Source organism: Lepidochelys kempii, chromosome 7 (assembly GCF_965140265.1).
Source record: "Lepidochelys kempii isolate rLepKem1 chromosome 7, rLepKem1.hap2, whole genome shotgun sequence".
NCBI lineage: Eukaryota > Metazoa > Chordata > Testudines > Cheloniidae > Lepidochelys > Lepidochelys kempii.
In genome coordinates, this window is record NC_133262.1 from 35,227,239 (window position 1) to 35,250,498 (window position 23,260).

The following is a 23,260-nucleotide window of genomic DNA, read 5'->3' on the forward strand; positions in this document are numbered from 1 at the left end:
TGGAGAACACGCCCAAGTAGCTGAAGAAGAGAGGGGGAAAAAGAAGAGATAGATAGTAACATTGAACCTGAGGAGAGATCCAGAGCTGCTGCGTGCAGAGAGCGATCACTGCAGCCTATACATTCCCAGCACTAAAGTATTACGTGTGACAGGCATACAAATCCGGAATAAAAAGAAAAAGAGAGAGAGAGAGAGAGAGACAGACAGACACAGGGTGGGTGAGTGAGAGAGAGAGAGAGAGAGAGAGAGAGACCCAGCTGAGGGATATGGTGTTTGTCTCTTGGGATTTACAAACACACACCGCCTGTTCAGATCACAAGAGGGTTTGTCTGTTTTGTCTGCACTACCTTGACCCGGAGCTGCACTGTCTGAGGCAACGAGAAATTAACCAGCACGAATAGCATTAGAGGCATCCTTTTGCATGGTGATCTGAAAAACAGCAAACAAGGAATATGAACAGGAAAACAAGGCGTTGGATTTTCCATATCTTTCTGAGCCTAGGGATTGTATATATCAAAATTGGGTAAGTAACTTAAAAAAAAAAACCCCACACACAAACGATTTCTCTCTGCCTATCCTGTCCAGACCTGTTAATATTTATCTGGGAAAGTTTGGAAGACTGTTGTTATTTTTTATTAAAGACAGAGCAGAAATGCTATTGCCTTTCAGTGAATTCTTGGTGTGTCGTGTAGAGCTGGGGAATGTGAAAGTCATTGGTGATGTGCCGGAAGCATGACTGGAATGGCAATGTGCTGGGGTTATTTTTATGCTCTTTCTGTACCTACCGTATCCCCTGAAATCAAACCAAACTCTGCTTTCACATGCATGGCGAGTATCGCTTCAATGGGATCTGAAAGGACATTTGTCAGCCGTTCAGGAGAGCGAGCACCGGCGAGAGTGGCCGCCGGCTCCCTACCCTTTCCTCCCCCGGGACCTCCGGGGAAACCATCTCCTCTCTTCCCAGGTGCAAACTACTTGATGGACTGTTGCTGAGGGGGGATAAGGACCTGCGCCTGTCCCCTGGGCGCGCAACAGCGATCTCGCAGGGCCGCCATGGGTCACCCTGCCATTAGCTGCTGGACTGGTCAAAGTGGGCGCTTTTATTTATTAAAAGCAACGGGAAATAAAATACGCGCCAGCGCTCCGGCTATCCGGAGCCAGACCCGCTCCGCTCACTTGTAGATCAGCAGCACCTTTTAGCATTACACCTCACCCAAGTCAGAGGCGTTATTCTGCAAGGGCGGGGAGTGGGGCGGCAGCCCAGGATCGGAGGGGAGGGGCCGCTTTATTTTTCCTAACTGCACTAATTTAATAGCTTAATAAAACAATGACGATGATAATAATGATAACCCCCCAGCCCTTGGAGCGTGTGCCTGTTCTGGGCGCTAGAGTTGCATGCGCTCTAATTTATGAATCAGGAAGTTGGGTCACGTTATGGCAAAAGCCCACGCGCTCTTTATCTCTCTTTTAATTATAGACCGAAAAAAAAATGATGGGGGGGGGGAGGGGAGGGCGAGGCTCTGATGTCCGTGAAATTGATCCACTCTTTCCTTTAAACGTCATTATTCTAGTCTTATCCCCAGGCTCCGCAAGGGACGGTCTGGGGAGGGCAACAAGCCCAGCAGAAAGTTGGGGTGGTCTTGGCCAGGGGCTGGTTGAGTAAAATGATGGTTTGGTTTTGCTGGAGTATGTGCCGTAATCTATCAGTGGCATGAGCCAACAGCCGGGGGAGGGCTTTAAACGCACGGTGCCTCGTGAATACCCCAGCAGGGTTACAGAGGATGGGGCTTTCTCTGTCCTCCGCTGGGGGTCAGCCCCTTTATCTCCTTTACACCAGTCTATTGACTGACACAAAGCGGCCTGAAAACCGCTTGCTCCGGGGAGAGGTCACTAAAGGTACCGTCACAGCGTGAATGTGACAGGTTTCAGAGTAGCAGCCGTGTTAGTTGTTCGTCTCTTAGGTGCCACAAGTGCTCCTTTTCTTTTCGCGTGAATGTGGAAATCCTAGGTTGAAAGCGCTTTCAAGGCAGAGAACATGCTTTGAAGTGAGAAGATGCCTCCCTCTGAAAGCGCCTGTAAGAAGGCTGCCGCCTCAGGAATCGATTGGCTCTGAAAGCTGCGCTACTAATTTTATTTGTTCTGAGTCTTTCCCCCTTCTTCTCTCATTCCAGGGGTTTTTCCTCTGTGGTGGCTCTGGGGGCCAGCATCATCTGTAACAAGATCCCGGGTTTAGCTCCTAGACAGAGGGCAATCTGTCAGAGCAGACCCGATGCTATCATAGTGATCGGAGAAGGGTCTCAAATGGGAATCAACGAATGTCAATTTCAATTCCGAAATGGACGCTGGAATTGCTCTGCCTTGGGGGAAAGGACGGTCTTCGGAAAAGAGCTGAAAGTGGGTATGTTACCTCTTTACTGGTTATTGCAAGGTTTGGACCTGAAGTCCACCAAAAGGTTAGCAAAAAGGGTTTGGTACACATCAAAATGTCACAGAATCATACATGCTAGGGCTGGGAAAGACCTGCCAGGGCACCCAGTCTGTGCCAGCCAGTGCAGGATCAGTCCCTTTAGTGTATTTTCACCTGCCCCCTTCTCTAGGATTACCAAAATAGATATCTGTGAATTTTCCCTATAGGATATCTAGTGAAACCCTCCCAAATACTCTAAAAAAGCACTTATATAACAAATAAGCCATCTTCCTCTAAATATCCCACAGTCCTATACTTGTAAAGCCTGTGCCCTGTGCCTTTTTTCATGTATGTACAACACACAACAGGACTTGGAGATTTGGATCTGGTTAGGGGTTTTGTTGGGAGACAGGGTATTGAAGAGAAGCTAGGTTTTGGACTCTACACACAAAGCTCATGAGCCATTCTCTTTAGAGATCAGCCCCAAAGGGTGGACTATTTAGACCAGTTTTCAGAGTAGCAGCCGTGTTAATCTGTATTCGCAAAAAGAAAAGGAGTACTTGTGGCACCTTAGCGACTAACAAATTTATTTGAGCATAAGCTTTGGTGAGCTACATCGGATGAAGTGAGCTGTAGCTCACGAAAGCTTATGCTCAAATAAATTTGTTAGTCTCTAAGGTGCCACAATACTCCTTTTCTTTTTATTTAGACCAGTAAGCTCAAGAAAGCTGACTGTTTATTTGGTGAGAGATTGCTTCCTTCGAAAACAGAATCAGAAAACACACACCTGCCAGTTTAGAATTCAACCCAACCCAGACCTTAGATGCAGTTAATATCTGGGCATTCAAGTCTGAACCACATCCACAGTCAAAGGGGTTCTAATCTGATTTTCCAATTTGGGCTCATCTCTCTCAGTCATACATGTTGGGTTTTTTTTGTACTAACAGCTGAAGCTACATTTTAAAATTGCACTCAAATAGCATCAATAAAAATACAAATTTAGATGTGAGGAAATTTCTAAGGAAGGGGGAAACACTGTCTTCAGACCTAGTATTGTAGAACTTATGGCACCTGAGGGCTTCTTTGTGTTTGTTGATCATGTCATACTTGGGAACAGTGAGAAGAGTTAAGGATAAAATTTCAGCCTTAAGGGCCATAGTCACCTTTCAATTCCCAATTTAAAATGGTCACTGATACCATTATGAGTTCCATGTTCGACAGTAGAATCCACAGATCTGGGGTTCTATGCCTTGGACTGTGACAGTGCCCAGGGACCCAACGAGTTTAGATTCAGGAGGGAACGCTGTCATAATAGAGAGCTAAAGTATTCTGTGGGACTTGGGAAGCAAGATGTAGCATTGGCAAGGCAAGGAGCCAAGAGTGCCAGGGGCACTTTTACACCAGGAGTATTGGGCTCTTTGATTTGTTGTGCAGGGCCTTTGGTTCATTGTGAAGCCCTTTGGTTGGATTGGATTCAGGCCCCACTTTGTCTTAATCCAGCCAGGGCAGGTGGACCAGGGCAGGATATGGCCTAACTATAATACCGGTATGGCATTCCTTGTGCACCCAAGATACCTATCAAAGTCATTGGGATTGGTACACAAAGAATGCAGCATTGGCATCTATATAGCTGAAGTTCCTCACTTAGGCAGGTTTAAGTACATGTTTTAGTATTACTCAAATGTAGGTGTGTGTGATTTCCAGTGCTCATGGTTTTATGCAAGAACAAAAACAGGGAAAAGTCTGAAGATTTTTTATTGAAGGCCATTGGGCTCTCAACACCTCTGAAATCCGGCACTATGTCTCAGATTGGTCACCCAAAGACTGGGGCATACAACATTAGTGAATACTTCTCAAATTGTGTCCGTTACACTGGAAAACTGTAACTGCTTCAATAGAGTTGGCTCATTCTGGCCACTGATTTATGCAGGCACGTGTCTGACTGATCTCAACCATAGGTCTGCTTGGAAGGCTGGTAGGATTGGACCACTCTAATCCAACAGTTACATATATATCTGTAAAAAGAAAATGTGTGTGCCCAAGAGCAACAAACATGCAGAGTTATTGTGATATGTTGGGTAACACTGTCAGTTTTTTTCAAAATTGATTTAGCTGGTAGGCTATATTTAGGTACTTTTAAAGAAAGTCAATATTAAAGGAAGTGGATTTGATCCATCTTTGAAGTGTTACCTCATATCTAATTACCCATTATAATGTTTACATAGATAGGTGTATTCAAACATATCAGGCCAAAGTCATCCCTGGTGTAGCTCCATCAGAACTTATACCAGGATTGAACGTGGACCATAATGAACAAAACTCACTTAAAATGCATAAGTTTTATGTTCAGATTTAAACAATGTTTACACTTGCATTTCAAAATACACTATATGCATCTTGCTCGCAAAGTGCGTAAGAAAGACAATCAATCCCATGCAAAAAAGCAGCTTTTTTGGAGCTCAGGAGTATACCCTTGGGATCTTTAATGGCAAGTCTGATTTCAGTACAAACTGTTATGGCTGAGTTAACTCACTGAAAAATAGTGGGTCTATTGGGTGCCACTAAATATTAATAACATTAGTGACAGGTTTCAGAGTAACAGCCGTGTTAGTCTGTATTTGCAAAAAGAAAAGGAGTACTTGTGGCACCTTAGAGACTAACCAATTTATTTGAGCATCACGAAAGCTTATGCTCAAATAAATTGGTTAGTCTCTAAGGTGCCACAAGTACTCCTTTTCTTTTTGCAAATAACATTAGTGTAACCATTTGTGTTCTTCTCTGTTTCTTGTCTGTAACAGCATGTGTGGAAACCCTTGCACATTTGATTCAGACAATATCATTTTATAAGAAGATGGGGAAAAAATCATTCAGTTCCTAGGATTCTCTAAGCTGCTCACTGTTTTCCATTCCCCTTTATCAACTGTTCTTTCCATCTCCCGAAGCCCTGTAAAGAACCAGTAGGAACTACAATTTACAATAATCTAAGCTAATATTTCACTGTGTTAAGAAGGGCAAATCCTATACCTAGTAAATACAAAGGCCAGATTTAATGCCCACAACTAAGATAAGATAAAAGAGAAAGTCTCAGATTTGTTATCATAAATACTGGCAGTGGGGACAGGAATGACACATGCAATATGAAGTGTTAAACCTAAAATATCTCCCATATGGTAACCAATGCACTAATTACAATGCAATTGAATATTAATCTTCAAAATATTTTTCATTACTATATTTTTCTATATGAGTAGTAGCTGTAGATCTCTACTTTCTTATTCCTTTCACACGATTACTCCAGATTGCCATTAGAATGCTACAAGTGTAAAAGGTACTAAAATATTAGTTAACATGTGAACACTGATGATGTTTCTCAGTATGGTTGAATCTTTAAGATTGTTATCTTGGAAGTAGGCAGGATCCCACAACTGCAATTTGCAATAAAATCATTTGACCGCATGACATCATTCTGCCTTCTCTATTAGTTGAGTGCCATGTGACTTTAAAGTGGCATTGTGGTGCCTGTACTAAGATTAGGATGCAAATTCAAAAAGACTGTAATGTAACTTGTTGAAATGCATCATTCAGTGATTACAACATGGGCGTATATGTGTACTAATACTATACAAAGTACCCCAAAAGAAATTCTATCAGTCTGTGCCGATTCAGCCATACAACTCCTATGCTAACTGGAGTTGTGTGTGTAAATCTATGATAATAGGTTACCTTGACAACTGCATAGTCATGCATACTAGACTGTTCTATACTTAGTACCTATCTTTAAAAAAGGGAAACAAAGAAGACCTCAGGAACTATAGATCTCGTCACCCTAACTTCAATATCTGGAAAGATACTGGAACAAATTATTGAACAATCAATTACTGTGCATCTAGAGGATAATAGGGCGATAGCCAACATGGATTTGTCAAGAACAAATAATAATAAACCAACCTAAGTTCCTTCTTTGACAGGGTTACTGGCCTAACTAATGTGGGGAAGCAGTGATATATCTTGATTTTAGTAAGGCGTTTGACATATTATCACACAATATTCACAAGAAAATTAGGGAAATGTCATCTAGATGAAAATACTATACGGTGGGTGAACAACTGGTTGAAAGACCATACTCAAGTAGTCATCAATGGTTACTATTCAATATTTTCATTAATGACTTGAATAAATGAGGTGGAGAGTATGCTTATAACATTTGTGGATGACACCATGCAGGGAGGAATTGCAATCACTTTGGAGGAAAGGATTAGAATTCAAAATGACCTTGACAAATTGGTCTGAAATCAACAAGATGAACTTCAGTAAAGACAAGTGCAAAGTACTGCACTTAGGAAGGAAAAATTAAATGCACAAATACAAAGTGTGTATGACTGGCTAGTCAGTAGTACTGCTGAGAAGGATCTGGGGGTTATAGTGGATGAGAGTCAACAATGTGATGCAGTGGTGAAAAAGGCTAATATCATGCTAGAGTGTATTAAGAGGAGTAAGACATGGAAGGTAATTGTTCCACTCTACTCAGTGCTGGTAAGGTTCGAATGGATTATTATGTTCGGTTTTGGGTACCAAGCTTTAAGAAAGATGTGGACAAATTGGGAACAGTCCAGAGGAGAGCAACGAAAGTGATAAAAGGTTTAGAAAACCTTACCTATAAGGAAAGCTTAAAAAAACTGGATATGTTTAATCTTGAGAAAAGAAGAGAGAGAGGGGGGACCTTTTGAGGTCTTCAAATATATTAAGGGCTATTATAAAGAGGATGTAATCAACTGCCCTCTATGTGTATAGGTGGGACAAGAAATAATCATCTTAAACTGCAGCAAGGGAGATTTAGGTTAGAGATTAGGAAAAAACTTCCTAACTATAAATACTGTTAAGTACTAGAATGGGCTATCAAGGGAAGTTGTGGAATCCCCATTAAGAACAGAATAGACAAACACCTGTCAGACATGGTCTAAGTATATTTGATACTGCTTCAGTGCATGGGGATGGAGTAGATGATCTTTTGGGGTCGCCTCCAGCCCTATCTTTCTATGACATCAGATACAGTTTTATTATCAATCTGAATCCTGGGATATCATTATTTTATTACTTTTGTCTTTACTTGGTAGTCTGAATTCTGATATTGTGCAAGTGTAACCAAACTGATACAAGTTTAATTTTCTTTCTTTTGTTGATTCTGGACTGTGACTCAGGAGATCTGGGTTCTAATCCTAACTCTGCCATTGATCTGATGGGTAACACTGGGCAAGTCATGTCCCCTTCTCTCTGATTCACTTTATCCATCTGTAAAATATGGATAAAGATTTTGACCTCCTTTGTTAAGATCATTGAGGTCTATGAATGAAAAGCACCACATAAGAGCTAGATATTATTATTTGTAAACTTTTTTTGAGAAGTCACATATAACTTTGCTAATCTGTTTTTCAAAGATAGTTTTGGACAAAGGATTATAGCTAGTGACCACTTAAATTTATTCACTATCAACATGGCATATTTCTGTTCAGGTACTGGGTTCCCAAATATATTCACAGTGAGTCTTCATCCCATTTCCTGCATATATTTCATTTCTAGTGTTATACAGTATACAGTAGTTTGTCCTTCAAGAGCAAGACTTTACTGATATTTGAATATGGATATCTGGTCATAACAATTGGTAATGATAATGTCAATAACAGTGCAGGTGATGTGGTGATTCACTTATGAGTGTTTTTTAAATTAACAAATGCATAACGATGTCCACACTTCAGCATTTTGGGACTTTCCATCACCAAAGCCATAAAGTCTTCAGAGTAAGACAGCCCAAGGATTCTGCTCACATCTATTCAAATGAAGTGTCAGAGAGGATCCAAAGGCCTGACCATGCAGATGCGTCTTTTGCAACAACATGAAGCTCCAGTTTGGGCTTTCATGGAACTCTGAAAGAGCAAATTAAACCCTGAGGGGTTTCCACTGAATACTCAGCAGACCAACCCAGAGGATGTAATACCATGCACAGAGCAAACGTGAACCTGCTAATTGCCATAGCTATGACAGGACACGAACAGAGTGTTAATCTCTCAAACAACTGAGTCCTGACTCCTAGTTCCTGTGGCGATTAACTGCACCCAGAATACGAGAGTATCAAGCTGATGTGATGATGCAAGACACAAGGAAAAAGATGTTTCTGTTTCTGATTACCTTAATGACACTATGATACAGTTGTGCCTTTGCAATGTGACAAGACAAAGTTGAAAGCAAATTCAATGCAAGTCAATAGAAACCTGGCAAAACTAAAACCAACTTCAGTGAAGGTCTTTGAAGATCCTGTGACAGACATTAAACAGGAAGAACTTCAACACAAGTCTATTAAGACCCTATGACTCTGCCATAACGTGACACAGCAAAACTAAAAGTAATTTCAAGGCAAGTCTGTGGAGACTCCCCTCACTGAGACATTGCCTGTGAAAAACATTGAACACAACCTTTGGAGAGAGGACACGATGATCCGATTACACAGAAAACACATGAGACATTGCCATGCATGTGCCTGAGACTAAAAAAGTCAACTTTAGACAAAAGGATCTCACTGCAAATTTGAATGTTAAAAAACCTAAAAATAATGAAGACGTACATTATACAACAAAAGCAAGAATATCCTGAGTGACACATCTGCCAAACATTGTTAAATTAACTCATTGTGTTCATAACTTCCATCGTGATGGACAATCCTCTTGGCCTTGCCTATGCTAGCAAAAATGGGACCTTGGATTGATTGCTGGTACAGTCAATAGTGCAGCTTTAGTAGGCAGGGATGATTAGAAGAGACTGATAAATAGCTGAGTCCTGCTTACGCTGCAGCTGACAACATTGGTACCACTGGCAGAGCTCAACAAATGAGGACACATTTTGGGGAATGTATGTGCAGCCTCAGTGTGTGTGGGCGTGGGGTGGGGGGAGGGAGGCTCACTATAATGTGGAAAGTTACGTTCCACAGACCTTTATCCTGCACATACTACTCATGTGAGTAGTGCAACTGAAGTCAAAGGGACTACCCATGTGAATGACGTGAACAGAATCTGGCCCATGTGCATTACAATCGGCCAAATTCAGCACTGATTTGCACTTTGTGCAATACTTTTAACTTAGGGAGAATCTCAGTCAAAGAAGTTAAGTGATCTATGCAGGTTCATAGAGGGGACAAGGTGTTAGGAGTTATTAGCTCCTACCTACTTACATTCTCAGACCAACAGACCATGCTTCTCTTCCAGCAACATCCTTAACTCTTGTTCACTGAGTGATTTACATTCCACATAGTCTCATGATAGTAATGGGAGAGAAACTTCTTGGAGTGGTCTGAGTGAAAGTGGAGTCTTCCATTCTCACACTTCCCCATGAATGACAAATATTCTGAAGGCCAAATTATGCCCTCTGTAATACCAGTGTAACCCTCTTATCTTCCATGGGCTTGCAGTGTAACTAGCTAGCCTTGTAATTGGAATTTATTAAACAATTGTTTTGTAGATGCACAAAAGTGAAAAGAATTCAGCTCATTTTCCCATACCTGAGGTAGCAGGAGAAAAACGTAGTAACACTTATTTTGTCACTAATGTGTACAGATCTGACTTGCAGTAAACACACATCTGTCCAGTAAAAAAAATTACCATCTTTAGTCACTTTTCAGATTAGAAATGCATTTTCAATTATATCATTTCATCAGAATTATTTTTCTATCACGTCTTTGGACCAACATTTTTTGGTATTCAATTCCAGGGTAATTTCATGGGACAGGCTTTAAAATTTTTGATTTTTTGAATTCCAAAGAGCAAATATTAGGCCTAGGAGATCACAATAAAATGATTTGCAGAAGGAAAGTAGGTTAAAATTAAATTAGTTTTTATAGTCAGAGAGAAGATATTTGCCCAAGGAAACAAACAGGCAAAGCTGCCATCTTAGCAAAAGGTTTCTGTTTGGTATTGTGCCATTAATACAATACAGACCTTACTTTTTCCAAATGCAACCAGTAATTGATTAAAGATTTGCATATGCAGTAATGCAGGCTTAGTTATTCACCAGACAAAAAACTGTTCCTGCAAAAACAGAGGTGAGGCTGAAAATCTGGCATAATATATCTAAAAACCAGCATGTTGCTTTATGCCAAAGAGTCAATCTTTCTAGGCTGTGACTATCACAGTAAGATAAAAACATTGCCCCAAGGTCACATTAGTTGGAATTCACATCAGAAGGCTCTCATACCTGCCTTCAAATGTATCTTGTGAGTACATGTTTTAGAGAAACAAAAAGATTACATTACATTAGAACGTAGAATAACTAAATGCCTATTGCAGGGTCACTATATAGGGTTTTTCTGAAAGAAAATATAACTACATAAAACACATTTTGACACAGTGTCGTATAAGAAGTGAAGATATATAAAAGGGACGATCCATATCTTCTGAAATACCGAATGATAGGTCTGATTTTACAATATCTGTGCCTTGAGTAACTATTTTATACACTTAAAATAGAATTTGCTTTTGAAATGGAATATACCTGTTTGTATCCCATTTCAGAATTTCATATTATTAATCTGTGTTGATGAAACATCATAAAATGTAGACTGATAAATGGGCAATAACTAAAGCCTCTGAAGATGGGAAATATTTCCTGCTTACCTTTTTAAATACAATTCACCCTATTTCTTTAAACTGGTGAGCTAAGAATTTTTAATTTGGCATCCTCAACTTCATTTCAAGTCAGCAGAATTACTGGGAGCTCTCAGCACCCAGGTTTAGGCCCTTAACTGGAAAAATGGTCATACTTTAATTTTTAAAGCTGCCTTTTAAAATTAATTACACATGCTACTTTAAGAATCAAGCCCGTGCGCGCTCTCTTGCTCTCAAAAAGGCAGACCGAGATAAGTAGTCAGAGGATGAGTTCTGCTCTCCATTTTACTAGCTATGAATTATGATCTCTATAGAGATGTGAAGTAATGTTAGTCATGGCACATAATTGGCAAGGTACGCTGTATTTTCCATCTTTCTATTTTCACAATCAACATATATTTCAGTTCATGTCACTGCAGATAACTCCCTCCCTGACCCCTTGGCTTTAAATAGCAGAAAATACAACGTATGTTTTCCAGTGAGATAAATACAAATTTGTCTTTTTTATTTCCCAGATTAGTCAATTTATGGTTGGGCTGATATGGGGGGAACAACACTTTTTAAAAATATACTTAGAATCTTAGAGTTGAGCTGCTCAACACCACCAGCTCTCACTGACTTCTTTGGGAGTGGAGGGCACTCAGCACCTTACAGGATTAGATCCTAATTTCCTATGTAATGCCAAACATACCCTGATTATTACGGCACTGATACACATACATTTTACAAAAGGGTTTAATTTAAATTAATTACAAATGAAGAACTCTCTTTTAAAGAAGAACAGAAATGTTTGGGGCAGGGGGGAAAAGACTGGCAATCCCAAATCAAGTAACAGAATATGGATCTATGTTTGCCTCAAGTACACAAACAGATCCCGCACTGACTTGCCAGATCCCAGTCCTGTCAACACTTTATTCATGGAGGTAAAGTGATGGATGTGCAGGTTTGTAAGATTAGGGCTGTAGTGTACAGTACACATTTCCTATAGTTACATTAAATGTTAGAAGAGCCACACTGTGGCCAACTTAACAAGTGTTAAGTTTATGCTGCACTCTCTTCTTGACTTCAGTAGCTGTTCTGTGCAAGAAGCAACTGTCATACATACACTTTTAAGTACAAATAAACACATTTAAAAACTAAAAGGGTCAAAACATTATTCCCTCATTCAAGTATTTGCTAAATCTGAGTTCAAAGTTTCCCCCTGAAGCAGCTGATGGTGTAACTGATGCTAAACTCACAGAAGTTCGAGATAGAAGAGAACTAGTAGATCACCAAGCCCATCCCCTGAAAGGTCAGGATATTGTTCTTTTCATAGAATATAACTTTGCTTTAGATGTTGCAAGAAAAACACAAGAACCTGAAAGCATGAATTTGTGTCTTGGCAGCTAAAAGACGTAACACCACTCCTTAAGTATTTTTTACCTACTGTTTATGGCATATTTCATACCCTTTATTTCTATGTATTTAATAATCATCAGAACAAGTGATCTCTTCACCAAAAAGCACTTCATATTTGACCATGCACTGATATCTTGGTATTGCTTGTCTATCTATGGATTTGTACTGCCCAAACAAAAGAATTCTTCGTGTTTTACAGCTTACTAAATACTTGATCTGATATTCAGCAACAGAGGGAGTTTCCATTCATAAAGTGTGAGCAGTATGGAACTGGTGGTATTTATGGTTTAGTTTATTCATGATAATCCCAGTGCTTCTATTTATGACATGTAATGAGCTTTCTCAGCATCTCCTGTGGTTGGTATTACTGTGCAGTCCTTGGTGACAGGACTGAAGACAGCTTTGGAATTATCACATGTTACAATGAGAAGGATCTATTCCATTGTCCAAAGACAGAACTCCAGTGAATCAGAAGACAGATAAGGCACTACCAGTTGCTCTGTGATAGTGAAGTCTCAATGGTTTTTAGAGCCATGAATACCAAACTATATTCCATCAAAGCAAACAGTACTATGGTACTGGTAGAGCAAGACATGTGGGAGAGCAAGAATTTCTTCCAATAGCCCAGTGCATAGGTTAAGTCCAGAAGAAAGTAGAAAAAGCAGAAGATATTCATGTCCAACACTGAAGAAGAAACCCGTGTTCCTAGAGCACTGAAGCACTTGTTCAAGTATAGTTCAGCTTAACGTAAAGATTGTACCTGTAATGTAGCCAAGATCAGAAACAGCTTGATCATCTCCCATGTAATTACAGGTGCAACCTTTACTTGCACAAATAGATATTTTTCTAAAGGTTTCTAAAATCTGATGTTCTAAAGTTATTATCCTTTGTAGGCCTTGCTCACCATAGACAAAAAGGAGGGAATAAGTTACTAGCTGGTTAGGAGGCTTAAGGACAATTTCCTCACTGTGACTTTGTCTCTATGCTTGAATTTCTCCCCCATCCCTGTCTTTAGCTTTGCAGCAACTTTTGCAAAGCAGAAAGAGTGGAGAGTAGGGCAGTGTACCAGTCCATCAATTGACTTCTTAGCCTAAGTGGATTTTGCCAAGTTGTTTATAAGTATTTATGCAATACAAGCCAAAATATGGCTTCCCCTTCATGGGCACTTCATGGGAACAAGAGGCAGACATAATGCAGCTGCTTGGGAGAGCGTGGGGAAGATTGAGGGGTAGCCTAGCATTACTAGAGGGGTGCTGCATATCCTAACGGGGGCACGTCAAAATGAGTTTAACTCTAGCTAGAGTACCAGTCAGTACAAGCTACAACTTTTGTACAAGAGTAGAGAACTCTCCACCCTCCCCCAGCAATCCTAGGAGGCTTATGTAGGCACCACACCTCATTCCACCCCCCACTCAGATGCCCCAGGCATTCTGCACCCCAGCACTCCATTGGCTGGAAGAACCATAATTTGGATGTATGACATTTCCTTCACTGACCCAACCTCCTGGATTGTGGTTTGCATGGATCCTACTCATCCCCTCTTAGTTTGTTCATTGTATAGATTTATATTAAATTGAAGCTCCAAGAGGAGTTGTAAGTAAAGATTATTAAGATTTGCTATGGATGTCACCACCTTGCAAATATTTTTTTTTTAATTTCTGGGTCCCTTTCTGATGTTTTTAGCTGTTGGGTTGGAGGATTGTTCATGTGACATATTTCCAGTCTGGCAGATCATTCCTATGAATATATTCTGTCTCTTCAGAGTTCCCCCTTAAGACATGCTCTTTCGCTTTTACACCCCATGTCTGACTTTCTTAGGCATTTACAGAGTGCCAAGCAATGCTGTTTGGGGTTCTCCAACCTTTCAGGTTCTACAGATGAGAGAGGATCACTGAAACAAGCTTTCCTAATCACCCTCCTTCCCCCAGGGAAAGTGTTGTGAGTGTTCTGGATATCCCCCAAAGAGGGCTCCATGGTTAATAGTGTGGAAACCACTGCTCTGAGCCCTATTCATCTTTCCCTTCCTTCTTTACAGCATCCCTTTGTCATCCCCTCACAATAAAAACTTGGCAGGAATAATTACTTGCTTCTTTGCCCTTGCTTTTCTTTGACTCTAACAATCTTTTTATGCCACTTTACCTCTTTTCCTTGTACAAGTGTTTCTGGTCCCGTCTATAAAGCACTTTTGATGCTATAATCATCAGTAGCTCTGGATTTAAAAATACTTCTACTACTACTAAAATAACTGCACTGGCTTGAGGTTAAAGCCTGAGCCCTTAGAATGGTACTTCTAGCAATAAGAACGCGAATTTTACACTGCTAAATCTTTGCAGGAAAGTGAAGGTAAGGGAGCTAATTTGGCTGTGAGATGCATATACATACATTCCTGACAGATGGAGGAAGTAGAGTGAAATTATTCCACTTTAGTTCTGGCTCTTTCAAAACTCACCGTGGGTTGTTCCCCATGTTGTCCTTACATGGTGCTGTAGCAACATTTCAAGGTGAAGACTAACTGTAAGCGGGTGTAGTTAGTGTATTTTAAGACATCTTGTGCCCAGCCTCATCCCTTCCCCTCCTTAATAGATTACTCCTGCTGTGACATATACCTGCACATAAAGATGTGTGAGGCAGAAGCTGGCCAGAAATTGAACACACTGCAACAGTGCTTTTGATGTTTTAATGCGCACCTGTTTTCTGGCCAAATGCAGAGTGTGCCAAAACCAAAAACTTAAAAAAAAATCTTTATTCAGTAAAAGAAAAAAAGAGACATGTCCCACCCCTCCCTTAGTTAATCTCTCTCACTCTCTTTTTTTAAAAAGTATAATATATGCAGTGTTCTGAGCAAAACACATATTACAGAGTAGGTTAAATCTTGCACTTTATAACTTACTTGCTTGAATACAAAGGTAAAAGTCCTGTTGCACCTTTTGAGTATTTAAAGCACAATCATGGAACTGGCACAAAAGCAGTAAAATTAGATAAACACAAAATTACATATACTAATGCCAGAATGTCTCACTACACCATTTATATTCCTAAGGACAGAACAAGTGTAACTGCTTCAGCATATGAGTCATCTATGCAAAACACAGCAGCCTGAAATAGATGAGACAAGTGTGTGATACATTATGAATACTGTATGAGGCTTTGAGTCTTCCCATGTGGTGAATTCCTTTGGATACCTGCCTTCTTTACAGTGCAATCTCCTGTCCTTCAGCACTGAAGAGCTGACAACTGTTTTTCCACAAAAGAGGAGATTTTTTTTTAAAATTTGACATTACTTCTGATTTACAGTGGTTTAAGTAGGATTAGAGTCAGGCCCATGTCTTTTTCTTATGTGAAGAAAAGCAATTCCTGAAAACAACCTTTGTTAGATGAGAAATGGTGCATCTAAAGCAAAAATACGAACAGATGTAAATGTAGACCTAAAGAATCCACTCCCTTCCACAGAATAATCTAATGAGAAATAATTTTGCTTAGTATCTCTGCAAGGCTCACCCCACAAAGTTGCCAAGTCATCCCTTAAAGGGTTTTAAGGCCCATTTACTATAGAGATGCCCCATAAACTGTAGGAAATCCTAGAGATCTCAGTGCATCCAACTTTGACAGCCTCCTTCCTGGCAGCACAACCTCTTTAGTAGCCTCCTTAGTAAACTAGGTAGGATGTCCCAGTTTACCATAACTGTCTGAAGAGGATGGCTTTTATGAAGACAAATCATACTTCACTGATCTATTAGAATTCTTTGAGGGGGTCAAAGAAACATGAGGACAAGGATGCTCCAATGGATATAGTGTACTTGGACTTTAAGAAAGCCTTTGACAAAGTCCCTCATCAAAGGCTCTTAAGCAAACTAAGCAATCTCTTAGGGAGCCTAGTTCACCAAGGGTATGTCTACACGACAACTAAAGACCTGTGGGATGGCCTTGGTTGGCCTGGGTCAGCTGACTGGGAATCAGGCCATGAGGTTAAAAATGCAGTGTAAATGTTCAGGCTCGGGCTGGAGCTCTGGCTCTGAGATCCCGTGTGGGGAGAGGGTCTCCAAACCTTGGCTCCAATCTTAGCCAGAATGTCTACACTGCTATTTTTAGCCCTACAGCCTGAGCCCTGGAGTCAATTTACCTGGGTTCTGACACTTGGAGCTGCGGGTTTTTTATTGCAGGGTAGATGTACCCTCAGTGTTTTGGAGTTGTAGACCAGGATCTTGAACTGGAGGCTACTGGAGACTTCTCCTTCTCCTTTAAATTTTCATGACAAACCAGTAGTCCAACAATAATAGATCGGCAGAGTCTGCAGAGGCATAAATATCCCATCAATTCAACATTGATATAAATTGTTTCTTTTACGAAGGACAAATCAAGAAATCTTTTAGGAAAGTCTTTGATTGCTAGTTCATTTGTAAACATAGCACACAGTACCATCAGCGGAAAGACTGTTCATGCTGATAATTGGCAAAGAAGTTTCCTTATTAATAGATTGTTGTTTTTTTTTCTCTCCATTATGCTTCCTTGCCATGAGGTAAGAAAGTAGATATTTTTCATTAAAAGAATGAACCACTTAGAGACAAACATAAAAATATAGATCACATATGTGAAGAGAGATGCTGCTGAGAATGAAGTGTCTGTAATATTTCCTTCCTTAACTGATGTTTCTCATGAAGTCTGATGAATAACAGAAATTTGCTTGTTCCATGAATCATAAGCTATCACCAGTAGTTGTTTGGAATATGACAGGGCTGAGTTGGCAGATGTTTAACAAGGGGATTACATCTTCCTATCCATCCTCTCTTTATAAAAGGCCTGATTCTAATCCTATTGAAGCAAATAAGAATTTTGTCACCCACTACAGTGGTGACAAAAATTTGAAATTTTTCCTTTAAAATGGGAAAGTTTGATAATTTTGGAAAAAAAAAATCTAATTTTTTTTTCAAATTGGGAGTTTTATCAATTTTCCACAAACAGTTCTGATGAATTGACATTTTTTCAGCAAAAAACATTTAGTTGGAAAACACCCAACTAGCTCTAATGATAACCCAGAAAAATATGTATGTGGTTATCTGGATAACACCTACGCTTAAATATACTGCAGCCTGGAGCTCTATTTTTTCAGAGAGTGCCTAAACATCAACAAAGATCAAAACTTTGAATGGTGGAGTACTGCCTATGTCTGCATGTTTACAACACTTCTAATTATAACCATATGGCATTTGCACTGCACTGACTTGCACATATTTTTCTAAATAACCCTATCACAAATGTTGTCCCATATATTTACAGCACTGTTTTAATTTCAGGTAGCAGAGAAGCAGCTTTCACATATGCCATCATTGCTGCTGGAGTAGCACATGCGATCACTGCTGCCTGTACCCAGGGAAACCTAAGCGACTGTGGTTGTGATAAAGAAAAACAGGGACAGTACCATAAAGACGAAGGATGGAAATGGGGAGGCTGTTCTGCTGACATCAGATATGGAATAGGATTCGCCAAAGTGTTTGTGGATGCAAGGGAGATTAAACAGAACGCAAGGACTCTCATGAACTTGCACAACAACGAGGCGGGGCGTAAGGTAGGTATCTCTCTGCTCTCCACCGTCATATGACAATTCCTTGTCTAGAATCAGAGGTCTGATTACAACACAATGTTCAGAATGAAATGTGCTTTAAGGCTAATGCCATTTTACAGTAGCCGAATAGGCACTTTTGTAAGCTACACAAACTTGTTGGATGATCCATCTGTCAAATATTTGTCTAAATGTTGCTCTTTCCAGTCATAAAACAGAAAATGCAAACAAACAGTTTAGCTGGAAAGTCAAATGGTGCTTAAGATAGAAAGCTTGCCTGCTACTGTGTGGCTGAATCTGCTTCTCTTCAGGTTCAGACATGAACTTCTCATCATTCAGTTGAAAAGGGATCACTTTCAACCCAACTGTCTAAACCTTGCTCTTTGTGTGGGGACTACAGCTAAAGGAAAAAAAACTTGAGTGAAGTGGAACTAAGAGACCACAGACTGACTCATTTTAACACAACATAATATATACACACGTAAGGCAGGGTTATCATTTTAAATGGAGCGCTCCCCCACAATTCCTTAGAACCAGCAGCTTAAAGCACATTCATGCAGAAACAGTGTTTGAACTCTTGTCTCCCTGGCAGCTTTAAACATGTACATTTTATGTGGAATCTACACAGCAGTTCTGGGAATCTTGACATCTCTTGGTTTTGCTTCCTTTGCAATATATTGCAAAGTATATAGTATATAGTATTCAGATTTCCTATTGTCATGTGGCAAAGACGGAGGCCTTGGCACTCCTGTGTAGCAGAGCTGTGCTCAGCACAGGACTCGTGAAGCGGGCCACCAGTGTCCTCCTCAGATCCTCGTGAGCTGGATTGATCCCCAGGATACATGAGAGCAGCCTCGGAGCACTCTAACTTGTGATAGCTAGAAATTGCCCAATGTGGGTCTTTACACTGGCCAGTGGCACAAAGGGGCCAGGATCTCTGGCCCATAGGACATTAAATTACTATGCGCGAGTGTGGTCCTACTCTGAAAAGCAACTGTGTAAAAACACCTTCTTATTGAACAGATCTGCTCCCTGTGGTTTAGAGTCCTGTCTGCTGACTTTAGTGGTTAGTGATTTTTTTACCGCCTTTTAAATACTGTTAAGTATTACAGAGCAAGAGAGCTAAGGACAGTGAGCTGGAGTCTGTTCCTTCAGGTGCATCATCAACAGAATGGTTCACCAAATAATGGCCTCAGTGACTCCTGTGCAGCCCCATGGCCTTTGCTGGGTTTGCACAGTGTAACTGAATGAGACTCAGCAAACAGTTCTGTTATTGATACACAGTTCCCTTCCAGAGTGGAAGGGCTCTTGAACATAGTAATTCACTGTCCTACAGCCCTATCTTGGCCCTTGCTCCAGCCCCTTGAGTTAAAATAATTCCCATGCTTTCTTAGCTCTTTATTTCACTTTCTCCACTGTTGGCATTTCAATGGAATTTTTCAGCCAGCCCATAAGTGGTGGCTTTGTCTTTGTCTTGGTGCTGGATTTGAGTAGATTGAAGTGGAAAGTGGCTTGAAGACACTAATATTTCTGTTGCAGTAACAATAATTAGGGCTCTGAGAGATCACAAGACCACAGCATTTGGGACTTGAAAAAGAACGACGGCTTCTGTCACAAACAACAGCATAGCCTTCCTCAGACTTATTCCCGCTGAAAGCTAGAGAGGTTATGTTAACAATTTCTTTTTTCAGTGTTCCAAACGCCTGGGTCTGGCACTCCAGTGCAGAGATGATCTCTCAGAACACTAAGTTGTTATCACAACAGAATATTAATGTCTCCTGAACTTATCTCATATAGAGTAACTGTTCAAAGAGCTTGATTCTAACAGTCCCTGTGCTAGGCTCCAGTGCTCTGAGAATCAGCCTCTTGGCTGCTAGGCTCCTTACAGCAGATGAGTTAGCATACCTGTTTGTATTCCACCATCTTGTTTAACACGTAGGGTCACATTTATTCTGTTACACCAGTGTAACTCCACTGAAGTCAACGATAACAGAGGAAATTGGACCATTATATGTGGATTCCCACCTTTTGTGTTGTCACTTGCAAGAGCTGGTTCATGGAGAGGCTCATTTCCACCTAACTGGTACAGCTCAGGGCTGGCAGAAAGAGAAGAAGCTTAAAATGGCTTACTGAAATCTGGCTGGCTGTAAGCTTGTTTGGCACTGGGGATTGTTTTAGGAAAGCATCACTAGTGCACAGCTGAAGGATGGGGCAAAGCATCCCAAACTTTACATATTATAGTTACAGGGCCCAGGTTTTCAGAATTATATAGACAAAAATGTATTAGACATCAGGATCCTAGGATGTGATTTTGGGCCCCACTATAGCCGTACGTATGTTTCTGTGGCAGAGCACAGGGGTCGTAGAAGTCCTGGAGCCAGCCAAGGCAGAGGCACATTTGCCTCTTGTCTTGCTAGACTGTGAGCTTTGTGTTGTGCCTCTGAGACATGCAGCACAAAATGTTCTTCCTGGTCCTTTGCTTTTAGCACCAATGTGCACACAATCACAATGACTTTATGGCTAATTTGTGTGCACAAATTTGTGTGTCCTAAAAAACTGGAGCCTGGGAAGTTTCACTGTGTTTGTGTTACTATCTGGAAGAGCTTGTGGTGTGTGCTATCTTTGGCAAACTGCCAGGTCTCCAGCAAGCTCAGAAACTATTCTGATATGGAGATATTTATATGCCTGTTACTGAAACTCTCACAGTGCCGAACTACTGATCTTATTTGAAATCTTTAATGATCCAGTGGGGTGCGAGACCAACACAAGCCTGGGAAGGTGTTATTGCATGTCCACAAACCAGTAGAGAATGAAGAACTAATGACTGTGTTTTGTACAGAGATCAGGCTTTGCTCCCATATACCTGTGAGGGATCACAATGTTTTCATCACCTGTTCCATTCTACAGCAAGCACTGATTGAGGGCTTACATCAACGTGGGAGAGACTGCTGACTTTAAATGCTGAAATTGGACACGCAAAAGATTGGCATGTTGTGTGTCAACAGGCAGCACTCAAGGAATATCTGAGATCCGTATATTTTTGGGGCTCTTTTTCCAAGAGATTCCAAATACTAGGAATAACCTGGTCTACTCTAGGAGACTTACCTACTGCTGACAACAGTTGTCAGCAATTGGTTCTCTGGAACAGCCTATAGTTTAACTGCTAGTGCAGACAGTATAAGAGAGTTATCAGCTGGGTTTCAGCAAGCGTGTTTGAGACTGATTAAGTAAGAAGAGTAACAAGGGAAGAACGTTAGTAGGTATCGGTAGGTACTTCAGGTGTAGGTGTTGATTTTTGCCATGCATTTTTTAGTTTATTCTGATTTTAATCTCAGCCTCCTTCTCCTGACAGGTTTCAGAGTAGCAGCTGTGTTAGTCTGTATCTGCAAAAAGAACAGGAGTACTTTTGGCACCTCAGAGACTAACAAATTTATTTGAGCATAAGCTTTTGTGAGCTACAGCTCACATCATCGGATGCATACAGTAGAAAATACAGTGGGGAGATTTTATATACACAGACAACATGAAACAATGGGTGTTACCATACACACTGTAACGAGAGTGATGAGGTAAGGTGAGCTATTACCAGCAGGAGAGAAAAAAAACCTTTTGTAGTGACAGATTGACAGACCCAGAAGAGTACCCAGAAGTCACCTACTACAGGACAGGCCCAACAAAGAAAATAATAGAATGCCACTAGCTGTCACCTTCAGCCCCCAACTAAAACCTCTCCAGCGCATCATCAAGAATCTACATCCTATCCTGGAGGACGACCCATCACTCTCACAGATCTTGGGAGACAGGCTAGTCCTTGCTTACAGACAGCCCCCCAACCTGAAGCAAATACTCACCAGCAACCACATACCACACAACAAAAACACTAACCCAGGAACCTATCCTTGCAACAAAGCCCATTGCCAACTGTGTCCACATCTATTCAGGGGACACCATCATAGGGCCTAATCACATCAGCCACACTATCAGAGGCTCGTTCACCTGCACATCTACCAATGTGATATATGCCATCATGTGCCAGCAATGCCCCTCTGCCATGTACATTGGCCAAGCTGGACAGTCTCTATGTAAAAGAATAAATGGACACAAATCAGACATCAAGAATTATAACATTCAAAAACCAATTGGAGAACACTTCAATCTCTCTGGTCACTCGATTACAGACCTAAAAGTGGCAATTCTTTAACAAAAAAACGTCAAAAACAGACTCCAACGAGAGACTGCTGAATTGGAATTAATTTGCAAACTGGTCACAATTAACTTAGGCTTGAATAAAGACTGGGAGTGGATGGGTCATGACATAAAGTAAAAGTATTTTCCCCATGTTTATTCCTCCCCCCCCCCACTGTTCCTCAGCCGTTCTTGTCAACTGCTGGAAATGGCCCACCTTGATTATCACTACAAAAAGTTTTTTTCTCTCCTGCTGGTAATAGCTCACCTTACCTGATCACTCTCGTTACAGTGTGTATGGTAACACCCATTGTTTCATGTTGTCTGTGTTTATAAAATCTCCCCACTGTATTTTCTACTGAATGAATCTGATGAAGTGAGCTGTAGCTCATGAAAGCTTATGCTCAGATAAATTTGTTAGTCTCTGAGGTGCCACAAGTACACCTGTTCTTCTCCTGACAGTGTCTCACTAGTGTAATAGCTAATGAACTCTGATGCCTAGAAAGCAGTAACATTCAGATCAAGGATAATATAATGAGTGCCCTCATGTAGAATCAATTTGTACAATGTGTTCCTGGTCCCTAACCCCATCTATGCTAGGAAATAGACCCAGTACTGACAATGGGTGTCAGCAACTGGTCTCATGTATGTACGGTATCTACAAAGGTTTATCTGCTTGGGTCAAGGGATAAACAGTTTTCATCTGTATCTCTGCGTTTCCGTCTGACCTGTGCAAGCAGAAGTTCTCCCAGTTTCTTCAATAGTTGCTCCTGTACTGCAGCGCTGGAGTTCCCAGAAACTCTTTTTAGGGTACATCTGCACTGCAGCTGCAGGTATAATTCCCAGCTTGGGTAGGCATCCACATGCTCACTTTGATTGAGGTAGCACTAAACATAGCAGCATAGCTGCAGTGGTGCAGGTTAGCCACCCAAGTAAAATCCCCTCCAGGCCCTCCTCATTAAGTACTTGCATAGCTAGCCCATGCCACCGCCCGGGATACACTGCTATTTTTAGTGCACTAGCTCAATCAAAGTTCGCACATGAACATCTACCCAAGATGGAAAT

General features: G+C 40.8%; 1 protein-coding gene across 1 annotated transcript in view; it reads left to right on the plus strand.

Moving 5' to 3' along the window:
- Positions 1 to 230: 230 nt before the first annotated feature.
- The window catches only part of WNT7A (Wnt family member 7A), a 49,823-nt gene continuing 26,793 nt past the window's right edge, over positions 231 to 23,260 (plus strand). The window contains exons 1-3 of the mRNA XM_073354859.1: positions 231 to 523; positions 2,172 to 2,398; positions 17,745 to 18,016. Coding sequence (XP_073210960.1) covers positions 453 to 523; positions 2,172 to 2,398; positions 17,745 to 18,016 — 570 coding nt within the window. The 5' untranslated portion in view covers positions 231 to 452. The remainder of the gene's footprint in view (positions 524 to 2,171; positions 2,399 to 17,744; positions 18,017 to 23,260) is intronic.